This window comes from Scomber japonicus, chromosome 8 (genome assembly GCF_027409825.1).
Source record: "Scomber japonicus isolate fScoJap1 chromosome 8, fScoJap1.pri, whole genome shotgun sequence".
NCBI lineage: Eukaryota > Metazoa > Chordata > Actinopteri > Scombriformes > Scombridae > Scomber > Scomber japonicus.
Window position 1 is genome coordinate 17093001 of NC_070585.1, and position 12099 is coordinate 17105099.

At 38.5% G+C, this 12099-nt stretch overlaps 2 protein-coding genes across 2 annotated transcripts; one reads left to right on the forward strand and one right to left on the reverse strand.

The window, feature by feature from the left end:
- The first annotated feature begins 2110 nt into the window (after positions 1 to 2110).
- On the forward strand, positions 2111 to 4430 carry LOC128362587 (T-cell leukemia homeobox protein 3-like). Its single transcript, XM_053323391.1, has 3 exons — positions 2111 to 2537; positions 3385 to 3622; positions 4247 to 4430. Exons 1-3 carry the CDS (start codon positions 2111 to 2113, stop codon positions 4428 to 4430), a joined length of 849 nt encoding a protein of 282 aa, XP_053179366.1.
- Positions 4431 to 7265: 2835 nt separating this feature from the next.
- LOC128362588 (Kv channel-interacting protein 1) lies at positions 7266 to 11823 on the reverse strand. Its single transcript, XM_053323392.1, has 7 exons — positions 11707 to 11823; positions 9514 to 9583; positions 9346 to 9416; positions 9150 to 9257; positions 8957 to 9061; positions 8006 to 8068; positions 7266 to 7415 (listed from the first exon to the last, which is right to left on the reverse strand). Exons 1-7 carry the CDS (start codon positions 11806 to 11808, stop codon positions 7368 to 7370), a joined length of 567 nt encoding a protein of 188 aa, XP_053179367.1. The 5' UTR covers positions 11809 to 11823; the 3' UTR covers positions 7266 to 7367.
- Between the last annotated feature and the right edge of the window lie 276 nt (positions 11824 to 12099).

The window sequence follows — 12099 nt, forward strand, 5'->3', positions numbered from 1 at the left end:
ATTTCCGTTTGACTTTGTAGCATCACAAATTACAATTCAAACATTTTCATTTATCTCATCAGAACATTTTTCCTATGTCATTTTAAATACAGTATCAGACCAATTAAGTTTTATTTGATAATGGGGCGTGCTTATAGAACAAATAGGTTCCTAGCTAACATTGCATAAATGTTTGCCAATCCAGCAGCATAACTCCCAAACTAAAATGTAATCAATTCAGTAATTTAAATACAGGTGAATAAAAGCAATGCATTAACGCAGATATCCTTTTAAAAAGACAACAAATATAAACCTCGTTTGTCAATAAATGAATATGCTGGTTTGTTAGAGTAATGTGATAGCCTAAAAAGCCACCTGCCGCATCCAAACCCGATGCGCATTTGTCTGTCCCAGAGACAAGTTAGTGAAAATGTGATTATCCGGTCACTTTGGGCGCCTGTTACATTGAATCTGAGCGGTTAGCAGCTTCCAGAGCCCGGACACTTTATCTGAAGTAGCCCGTGGCCTTCCCTTGTCAGGTCATTTAATGTGGAACTGGCAACCAGGAACAAATAAGGCCACGCAAATCTGTGCCAAGCTCAATAGGTGTTGGTGATTCACTGCCAATGTTCAATAAGGCTGCTGTCCTTTTATTGTTAAAGAGAGACTTGGTGGGTTTCATGTCATGAATTGGATGTGCGTAATTACGCACTGGTAAAGTGATTAGTCTTTATTTATATTGTTTGTTCTGCTTTCATAAAAGTAGGTACTTTGCGTATTTAATCAAATCAGTTAAGATGAATTATAAATTAAAATGTTTTTCAGTGATTTTTACATGATCTATTCTCTAACTTGATATCAAACCAACACAGATTTAAATGTTTCCAAAAGTCCAATAAATGAACATGACGGCTTTGCTTTTGGCTATAAAAGGTATCAGCAATTGTTGGGCTTTAAATTCAATAAATTGTGAAAATTAAGATATTTGTTCATTTTGGGTTCTTCTTTCAAAAAGTCCAACATTTTTAAACGGCTGAATATTAAAAGCCACTTTGCAGGCGGATATCACAAAAATACATTTAATTCCTGCGCATTTGGTTACAATGTGTGGACCATTCGAAGGACTTAAATAAAAAGGAATATAAATTGACACTGACACTTATTCCTTTGGTTTATCCTTTATAAAACGTCCCTGATAAATAGTCTTCGGGTTATAAAGCACTTCCTAATAGCTGCCAAGCAGTTTTTTCCCTCTGAAGTTATTATTATCGTACATTCCACATGTGTCAAATGATACAGACTGAAGAGAAGACGCAGACAGCAAGAGGACAAATGATGCGCACTTTGTGTCTAGTCTGAAAAGTGGTAATAGGCAGAAGCGTCAATCCATAAAACTCTAAGGTGAGTAAAAATGTTTTTCCATCTGATATCATTTGTCACCAAAACGTATAAACCCTTTCATATTGTTTACATTTATGGAGATGAGCGGAACTCTGACAAATGACTGACAAAACACCATTTGGTTGAAACGATAAAATATTACATGTTCATCTCCAAACAGCTCAGAGGAGCATTGGTCTTCTGTGATCCGTGGTGCGATTTTTTTTTTTTTTTTTACATATACTATCATAAATTTCCATGAAGTTGTCGCTTGCTACTTAGTTCTCCATTAAAATGAATAAAAACGACAACATCAAATACTGACTCACTTAGAATGCATGAAGCTACCACGCTGATGCCGGTGGTTATGGGAAATCTTAGTTACTGTGCCAAATCGTGGGCCTACCCCCATTAACATTCAATCAGTCATCCTGGTGCCAACCAATGAAAGGTGGAGAGAGATGGAGGAGGACGGAGCTGCTAGACGGAGCGTTTTGACGCGCTGAGAGGAGGACAGAGCGTCACATCTCTCCAAACGCCCAGCAAACTTTCACCACAGCCTGTCGTGAGGACCCAGTCCTCCAGAAGAGGCCTGTTTGAGACAACTAGGACACGCTGGATTCCGGGCAAGACGGCTGGACAGCAATGGAGACATTACTGACTTTTGGAACAGTTTGACCCTGCTGTGAATCTTCCCTGAAAACATCTTGTTCAGTTGTTTCCGTTCTTCTTTTCCGACAGCGAGACAGGGATGGAGCAAGCACCAAGCGCGCCGAGCCCTCCTCCCAAACCGGCCCATCACGAACCCATCAGCTTCGGTATCGACCAGATCCTGGGAGCCGGTACGGAGCCAGAGAACGCGCGCACGGCTGGAAGACAAAGTGGATCCGATTTAAGCAACGCGGACGGTTATTGCAGTTTAGGAAGCCCGACCGGGGCCAGCGCGCCCTCTTACACAGCGTTGTCTATCTCCCTCTCCGGTATAATGCCTCCGGTGGAGGCTTCAGGTTCATACGGGGAGAGCAGGGGTCTGGGCAGCCGGGGAGTGATTCGAGTCCCGGCCCACAGACCCGTGACAGCTCCGGGACCCCCAGCCTCCGTCCAAAGCGCTGTCCCTGGGTTTGGAGGGCTGTGCTTCCCGTGGATAGGAAACAGGTTCGCCAAGGACAGAATATCAGGTAGGCCAGCTGTTAGACTCAGTGGTTCCCTTCATTAATATTTTATCCATATTTATAAACGTCAATAACTGCTACTGGACCATTAAATAAAACAAACACCTGTGCCAAATATTTGAAAAGGCTATTTGCAGTCAACTGAAATGTTTTTCGTTTTAATTATTAAGAAGGAAAATCATACATATTATACAAGTTTTCGATTATTTTTAAAATAATAAAGCAAACTACATTTATTCTATAATGACTTGTTTCTGTGTTGCTGACTTCACTCATGTTTTAGGAGTTGTATATTTTACTTCTTATTCTTCTAAATCATGTAGAAAAGTGTAGTATTCATTCAACTAATCTCATCCCTGTGGTGCAGAAAATATATTTATAAGCTAAATTAAAAATATAAGACTGACTATTTGAAGAATTATTAGAATATAAAATAGTAAAAGTAAAGTAAAAGAAAAGTAAAAACTACTGAATAAATTAGTAAAGGATGTCTGGATTTAACAAATGTAATAAAAATACTGTAAATTAAAGTTGATTTAAAACATTATGTCACACAGACAGTGGTGCTTGTTTTATTGAAGATTAATAGAAGTTTTATGATAAAGGCCTACAGTACAGTATGTAAAGGACAGATTAAAAGAATAAGGCCTGCTGTCTTCTCTGTAATTAGTAGTGTGGAGTCAAACATACTTTTGCCAAACTCCTGTTTCACATATATCGTCAGTCTAATTAAGGAATCGTTGTCAATCATAGTAGATATCTGTGATGTATGGACATGAATTTCTATACATTGACTCATTTTTCAATCTCTTCTTCTACTCACCGTGCGTCTTTTTCTCTGTCTTGCCTGCAGCGGCTCTGGTGCCATTCGCTGTTACGCGGCGGATAGGACACCCGTACCAGAACCGGACACCCCCAAAACGGAAAAAGCCGCGGACGTCCTTCTCCAGAGTTCAGATCTGTGAGTTGGAGAAGCGCTTCCACCGGCAGAAATACCTGGCCAGCGCCGAGCGAGCAGCCCTGGCAAAGAGTCTGAAGATGACAGATGCGCAGGTCAAAACCTGGTTCCAAAACCGCAGGACGAAGTGGAGGTTGTTATGAAAACTAATATTCAGAGTCAAAGTTGTGTACACTTATATTTATAACTATAGTTAAACACGGGTTATACGTTTAAACCTGGACACTGCAGCCCTCCTACGCCAGTTTCCTAGTTGAAAAAAAGTTTCCCGTGTGTCAGATGACCCCATGCATACTTTCCTGTTAAATAACCTAATTAACAGAGAACAGAAATACTAAAAACTAAACTGAAATATATTTAAGCTTTAGAATGATTTCATTGCCATTTTCCCCTTTTCTCCCCTGAAAAAACATATTTTAGGGATACGCTCTACAATTTGTTCAATTTGAACTCGCCTAAAATCATTTTAAAGATGTCAAAAAATGAAGTTAATGAAAAGTATTCAAGCGAGTCAAAGATATACATTTTACTTTGCAAATTGTTCATGTTTGAGACGGATCTTGTTATCTTTAAAATAAATAAATGATAAAATCATTTTATTTCTAATCTAAAATTGTATCATTAGTGTGTTGCAGTTTATACTAAATGTCACACTTTGACACGAAACTCTTTTTTACATTTTTCTTAATTTTTTTTTACATAATCTTACATTGAGCCTATTGATTGATGTTTAATTTCTTCTCCTGTCTCTTGTCAGGAGACAGACAGCCGAGGAGAGGGAGGCGGAGCGTCAGCAGGCCAATCGTCTCATCCTGCAGCTGCAGCAATCCGCCCTCCAGAAGTCCCTTAGCGAATCAGCGGTGTCTGATCCGCTGTGCGCCCATAACTCCTCCCTGTACGCCCTGCAGAACCTCCAACCGTGGGCCGAGGAAAGGGAATAGAGACCAGACACCACGCTCAAATCAATGAGCACTATCTATTATCCCTGGGAGGATAAATAAATTAAATTAGGCCTACATGAGGACTGCATCTTTGGGACTTACTTTGATCCATGCAATGGAGAGGAAAAAACGGTTGGACAACACAAACTGAAGAATGGGTCACACCAGTTTTGAGTGGATGGTTGTGAAACAGGACCTGAAAAGATGGTGAGTGATGTCTGTCTTGAAGCAGAAACTGAACTTTCTTGGACATTTTCACAACTCTGTGGGCTACTTTGAAACTTGTCAAATCCAAAAAAAAAGAAAAGAAAAGTGCTGAACAGAGGTTGTCATTGAAATTATCTTGTCACCCTGTGATTGTGTTCTTATCTGCTTGTACTTATTCTGTTTATTACAATAAAAAAGGAGTGAGGAATTAACTCCACAGTCTTGAAGGAGGCAGTTAATTCTCCACCGTATTAAGCCATGACATGATTAAGCGTTTTGTGGAGGAGTTTTCTCTCAATGCAACTATTTCCTTTTTGTGAAACAGAAAACCAAGGAGAGCCCTACACACAACACCTATAAGACAGAGTACTCATGTCAAAATGTATTCACCTGCTTTTAATGAATCTCCTTCTTCTGTTTAATCAAAATATGAAAATATCTTCACACAAAAAAAAGCAGATGTAGAGAAATGTTTTATCATTCTGGTGCTAAAATCTTCTTCACATCTAATTTATCATTTACTGTAGCACCACTGCAATCACCTGCACATATCCAGGTGTGGTAGACCACCTTAGCCCCCAAAAAAGATGCCTAAAGTGTTACATATGAAAAAAGCTATTGCAAGCAGTAATAAAGGGGAAAACAGATGTCAGGATTAGTGGGCCGAGAAGTGAAGAAAATATGAAAGAGGCTGTAAGTTGGGTAATAAAGGGAGTGATGCATGTTCAGTAATGGTGGTGAGGTTTTTTCATATGCACATTATAAGCTTTATTTGTAGGCCATGTTGGAATGGAGGCACAGATGTACAACCCCTTTTTTGTACTTTCATTGTATAGCTGTGTAAATAATAGTATAAACTGTTCTTGTGACCCTTTTTCTCATGCTTTTTATGATGCACCATAAACATTTTTTAAAAGCTTTTAACATATAATTATAACAGAGAGAAGTTGTAAAGCGACAAGGTAAAAAAAAGCAGACAATTAATGTTGTTTCTTGAAAACTTTAATGATAAATATAATGATTTTATACAATATTTCAACACACACAATATTTCATCCTGACAGTTTTAAGCTGTCTGTCTGTATGCCTGTCGATCTGTTCGTGTTCTCCGTCTGTCAGTCTGTCTGAAAGTTTGTCTGGGTACATCTGAGATGAGCTACAGCACATCTCAACAAAGAATATTATCACATTATTGGTAGCACAGTGAGTGGGTATGACACTATATCATATTTAAATCTGTATTTTTTTGTCTTGCTCAATCTTCAAAGCGATGGCTCTTGTTTGAAACATGGCTTCCGTTCCTTCAGAGTCAGTGAAAAGGTCTTTACTCTCATCTTCCCTCATTATTCTCTCATCTTTGTCTTCCCTTCTATTCTTTTTTGTCACCGTCCCTCCTTCCAGCTCCCACTTTTCTGTCTCTCCCTCACAGTGAAAGGTTGGTCGTTCTGAGTTTTTAAACAGACAAGAGTTGAAGACAAAACTCTCCTCTCTAGCAGAGACACGGTCAGTTCACCTGGTTGTAAATGTCCACAAGATGAAGATACAGTACATGCTAGAATAAAAGACACTTTTATATTCAGGCAAACGGAAACTTTACATCATGACTCACACACATACACTGACACACACGCACATCCCTGTCCCGCTCTGCATTTATATGCCAGTAAACCTCTAAATGTTTGCTTTAATTGACAATAAAAGTGTATAGTGAGCGTCAGGCAATAGAATTACAGTTATATCCAATCTGACAGAAAGACAGACAGATAAGTCGAGAAACACACAGACAGACACGGACAGCGAGTAGAAGCCACTAATACAACAGTTAAATATCTACAGTTGAGTTGTTACAACACTGAAACACTGACTGACACCACTGGCACACACACACACACACACACTCACTCACACACTCACACACACACAGAATGAGATATGTGGGCATTTTTTGTCGCAAGCTGTCACAAGACATAAGACTGTTGCACGCTCAGCTCTGTGTCTGAGTTTAGTAGACTTCTGAAAACAGCTGAGGTGTCGTTGTGTGATGCTACACCCACACCTGTCTTCCAAAAGGAGTCCACTTAGCATGATGGTCAGTATATTGCCACCACTTTTAAAATGGCACATACACGTTAAATACACTGTGTGCCTCTGTCTTGCATGCTTTACAATATTGCTTATGTTCGATGCACTGACACAGAAAATTCATGATGGGAATAGTTATTATTTAAGCCAGTAATGCACCAATTATGGATTTGGTTGATCTCACTGCTAAGCTGCTTCCAGGAGCCCTGCTTGATTACGTTGTTCAATTTACATATTTCAGAAAGGTATTCAACCATTTGTGAGATTATCATTATTTACACAATGCGGTGAAAGACACACTGTCCCAAGGTGACAGAAAGTAACAAACAGCAACAGACAAGAAAGATGGATGTAAATGATTACAGAAAGGTCGAATGAAGGTGACAGGTTGAGTCTGAAGGACATTTCCCAAAACCAGTGATGGTTTGTCACCATGGATTTGTTACAGATTTGTTACAAAACACCTCCGTTACAGTGTTATGCAGTTTGTCACACCCAAAGTGCTTGTTTCCTTTCGTCTGCAAGTATGTTCTCTGCAGGTTCCCCTCTTGCACCATCTTCTCTTCTCTTCTCTTTTTTCTTTGTTCTCTCCTCCTCTCTTGGTCTGTGCTTGTGTCTGTTGCACTGCATTTCCCTCTTCTTTGTTGTCTAGATGACATTTTCAAAGAGCTGTAGAGACCTCATGATGTTTTCATCCTGTGCCAAGTGAAGAGAAGAATGAAAAGCTAATTGTAATCAGAAAGTCGACAAACAATCACCATTTAATTTAGTTTACAGACCACTAGGGGGCAGTAAAAGCTTGTAAAATGAGGACAATGTTATATGGAGAGTAATCACTGCCTACAAACATCCTGAAAACATTTCTGCACCAGCAAAGACCATAATTAATAGCAAGTATAATGATACTTTCAAAGGAGGAGGATAAAACAAATGCCTTTTATATAGAAAGTAAAATTGTTTGACTTTTTGTGCAAAAAGCCACTCAGCACACATTATGACTTGCCATAGTCGTAAAAGCACAAGTGTTACTAATAACATTAAAGATGGCTCTTGCCTATTCAATTGTCCCAGTAAGTCATGACAATGTGACAGTGAGCCAGCATGTGTAATACCAGGACCCTGAAACTAAAACAGCTAAATGAAATTCAGCCATCATTCATTTTATTAATTACACGTGATTTTCCTACTGTGACATAACTAAATGTCTTTCACAAAACGGCCTATAGCAAAGTTAGAGAGAGCCTCAGCATTATGCAAGACAGAAGGAGGGAAAAGAGAGAGAGTACCTCTTGACAAGAAAAGATGAATTCATCAAGAGTGACCACCCCGTCTCTGTTTTTGTCCATTTTCTGTGGAGAGAAACACACATGTGGTCATGACATTTGTCAAAGCTTGTGAAGATGCTAAGACATAAATCAAAGATACAGACGCAACTCGCAAAGATTAGTATCCTACTCAGTGACATGATTCTCATTTTGGCAGCTTTGTTATTTTGTTTGTGAATCACACTTATCAGAGATCACCTGCTGCTCATCAGTGTGTCCACTACCATGTTTTGTAATCCTTTACTTAACCAGGATAACCTTGTTTAGACTATAAATCTGTTTTTCAAGTGCGCCCTGGCAGCAACAACAACTACAGACAAACAACATAAAACAAATAACACAAAATATATCTCAGTTCATCAAAATGTCAGACACAAACACCACAGTTATAAATCAAGAACAAAATCTCCAATACAACCATATTAAATATCACATCCTAAAACAATTCAAGACAATAGCTGTGTTGATCCCAGGATGTGTCTTCTTGTATTTACCTACAAAATGTATGCAGAAATAAACAGTGGCTCGTAATGTTACTTAATTTAAAAAAATATCAGCCTTGTTGCTTGTCTTCCAACTGAAAACAAGGCCTATTTTAAATTGTGTATTTTATACAGGACTTCATTCACATTTGGCTGAGTGGTTACACATTCTTCTGTGATGTGACAAAGTGCACAGGTTAAAATCAAACCACAAAATAAAAATCAATATGAAGGGAGTAATAAGCCTGATAAACTAGATTATCTCTACCTAAAAACTGAAGCACACATAAACATAAAAAAGTAAAGAATTTCACATTTCTAAGTTTGTTTTGCTCCTTTTTTGCTCTTTAGCAACCAAAGCTTGTGTTATTTGTTGGTGCCCATATTATTTGTGTTGATGTCCTAATAAAAAAAGGTCTGATATCTTTACCTGAAAAAAGGCATCCACATGCTGTTTGGGTGCGTCAGTTTTCAAGACTGGGTATGTGTACTTCCCCATCATGTCATATATCGCTCTGACGATGTCTGTCATCTCCTGTGAAACCAAATCACAGATGTGAGATTATTATAACCACATGTGTAACATATAATTAAAAGTTAGCCATGTGCGCACAAAAACACACTTCTTTGTTGATGTATCCATCTCTGTTGATATCATAGAGGTTAAAGGTCCACTGGAGTTTCTCAGTGATGGAGCCCCTCAGCAAGATGGACAGAGCTGTTACAAAGTCCTGGTAAAACAAAATGACAGTATAATAATCTGAAAATAAATGGTAAAATAGAACAAGAATATTTTTTTTGTAACAGAATCAAGCAAACCTCAAACTTTATGGAGCCTGAATTTGTTGTGTCAAATGCATTAAACAGGTAGTGTGCGTAGGTGCTGGCATCTGCAGGAGAGGAGGAAAATCTTTTGTCAACACACTGCATAGAAACAATACAGAGACACCAGTAACACACCAAACAATAATAACAAACATTCTTTACCTCCATGTGGGAAGAACTGGGAGTATATTTGCTTGAAAGTTTCCTCATTTACAATGCCACTCGGACACTCCTGGAAACAGAAAGGGAGATAAAAAAGACAAAGTGGGAAGGGGGATATGTAAGTCCACCCTGGTCAACATCACTAAAATGTTAATTTATGTTAAATCCTGTCCGTTTAATACAAATGTATTTGTTTTTAGAAAAAGCCAACAAGAATCAAGTCAATTAATTAAAGAAATAAGTTTGACTAAATAAACTCTAATGAAAGGTCTGTATTTAAGAACTGCAACAAAAGTCAGCAAAAGCTTCATTAGTGAGACTCCATTCTTTTATTGTTCAATATTTATCCGTCTAACTTCAAGAGACTGATCTCATGAAGGTTCATCTTTTTATTCAGTGTTTGAGTATACTAACTTGAATGTATAGTTTATAGCCCCACATCAGCACACTCCTGTAACTGTGGTAGTCCTGGTCAGGTCCATGTTAAACATGCTGGACTCTATCTGATCCAAACCAATTTATTTTGGTTTCTTCTGAACAAATAATGTGCTGCCAGTATCCATCAGGCTTCTTTTCACGTCTTTGGCAAATTCTAAACTTGCAGTTTTGTGCTGTAGTAGTTTTTTTTCTCAGATGGTGTCAGTAGAGGTCGCACTGTCTGGGCAGTCACTGAAACACCACTTTCCACAGAAAATCCTTGTGCCAGGTTTTCAATGCGAAAACTGATTTTCCACGTCATTTTTTTAGGAAGGCCACTGCGCCTTCTGTTATTGGTGGTATGGATCTTCCTGTACCTCCTAACCACTACTGCAACTGTATTTTGGCTTCTGTTCAACAGCCTATCGATGATTTTGTAATCCCATCTTTATGACGTCTCACAATTTGGCCTCTTACTTCAGATAATGTATTACCATATGAAGCCACATTGCATTAGAGAGACTGATGGCAGATCAGAGTGTAGCTGTTGGTTAAACGTAGATGTGATCACTTTTTTCCCGGCATTAGGTAATTGTCTCCTGTTGTCAGTGGTGCACTTCTACTTAGCCAAACAAACACTAATATAAATCAGTCAGTGTGTTGCTGGTAGATCAATGACTCTAACTAATACTTTGGCATTAATTCAATCTTACATTTATATGTATTATAAACGTTAAAAAAAGAAGAAAACACACACACCTGCAATACAGTTGACAGAGTAACACATACAAAAACACCAATGTAATAACAAACCAGCCTCCATTAAAACCTCTTAGTACATACAGTTAGTAACATATAGTTTCATAGATATACTGAATATACCAACACTAAGAGAAATATCCATAAAACCATTTTAATCCCAATTAAATTACCTTAATTTACATTCTAATAAATACTTTCCATGCAGTGAGAGACATACAAAGTGATGATGGAGCCTCGCTGTAGTTCAGGCAGGCAAGAAAGTCAGTTTAGAGTCACGTGTTACATACAACCTCGAATTTAACGACATGCCCATGACCTTCCTCTGTCATATCTTACATTTGGCACTCATTCAGTTTGTAGTGGGTTGTCCTTACTGCGACACCACTGCCTCCAGAGTTTAACTCCCTCCACCTCCCCAGCAACCCTTCATTTGCCTTTAGTGGTTTTGTGATGTTGATTGTTTCTTTTTGTGTTTATCAAATGTTGTATATTTCATGCTTGGTGGGGGTTTTCTGAGCTTTCTCTCTCTTTCTCAGGGCCCTGTTAAGCTTGCTCAGATTTATGTCAAAGGACATCAAACTGAAAGGGTTAAAATCTTGATGTGAATGTCTTGTCTGAGTTTTTTTCTGTACTGGGCTATAAATAATAAATAAATAGGTCTGAAATGGTGCTGAAATTAAGTTTAATAAACTGTCCAGAAGATAACTGATGACTAATAACCAGTCTTGTAAAACTTTTGTATTTATTAAATGCATTCAATCTAATGGAAAAGTTTTATGACACTATACACATCACCTCCAAGCATATTGTAGTGAAGACCTCACTCCATCAGCATTTCACTTTAAAAATGCAGAAATCCCAAAATCACATAAGCACTGGAGCAAACTATCTACAGTACTGACTGACACATCACCTAATGGTAAGAGCAGAACAAGTCTCACAAAAAAACAAAGCAATATGCAATGCATCAATTTTTTTGCTTTTGTTTTGAAGTGCACCTGAATAGTCACTTACATTCTTGAAGCCCCGGTAGAGCACTTGGAGCTCTCTTTTGCTGAAGTTAGTTTGAGCTTCTAGCTGGTCAAGGCCCTCCGGCCGATGACACACCATGGTCATCTCCAGGTCATCATCAGCTTTGTCTAAGGGGACAAATGCAAACACAGGGAGAGACACAATGCAGTGTTATTTAAGATACTTCCTACAGTTACACACAATGCAAACATGGTGGGAGAGCCAAATAAATGACTAACAGAAGTACAGTAGTATAGAAAAGGGCGAAGTGGATAAATAATCAAGTCTGAAATAAATGGAGATCTTTTTGAAAAGACAAAAATGAAAAGAATACAGAGAGCAGGAGGAGAGGAGAGGATGAGAGATGGAGGTGCAGAGAGGTAGAGGTCAGTCTAA

Bases quoted from the DNA above. Each gene is read 5' to 3' on its own strand.
- LOC128362588 (XM_053323392.1), bottom strand. From the start codon at position 11,808: ATGACCATGGTGTGTCATCGGCCGGAGGGCCTTGACCAGCTAGAAGCT. The intron at 9,417-9,513 runs GTAAAGAATGTT...CCTCTCCTGCAG, and splicing joins CCAGTTCTTCCCACATGGAG to ATGCCAGCACCTACGCACAC. The intron at 9,258-9,345 runs GTTTGCTTGATT...TTGTTTTACCAG, and splicing joins CAGGCTCCATAAAGTTTGAG to GACTTTGTAACAGCTCTGTC.
- LOC128362587 (XM_053323391.1), top strand. From the start codon at position 2,111: ATGGAGCAAGCACCAAGCGCGCCGAGCCCTCCTCCCAAACCGGCCCAT. The intron at 2,538-3,384 runs GTAGGCCAGCTG...TCTTGCCTGCAG, and splicing joins CGCCAAGGACAGAATATCAG to CGGCTCTGGTGCCATTCGCT. The intron at 3,623-4,246 runs GTTGTTATGAAA...GTCTCTTGTCAG, and splicing joins AACCGCAGGACGAAGTGGAG to GAGACAGACAGCCGAGGAGA.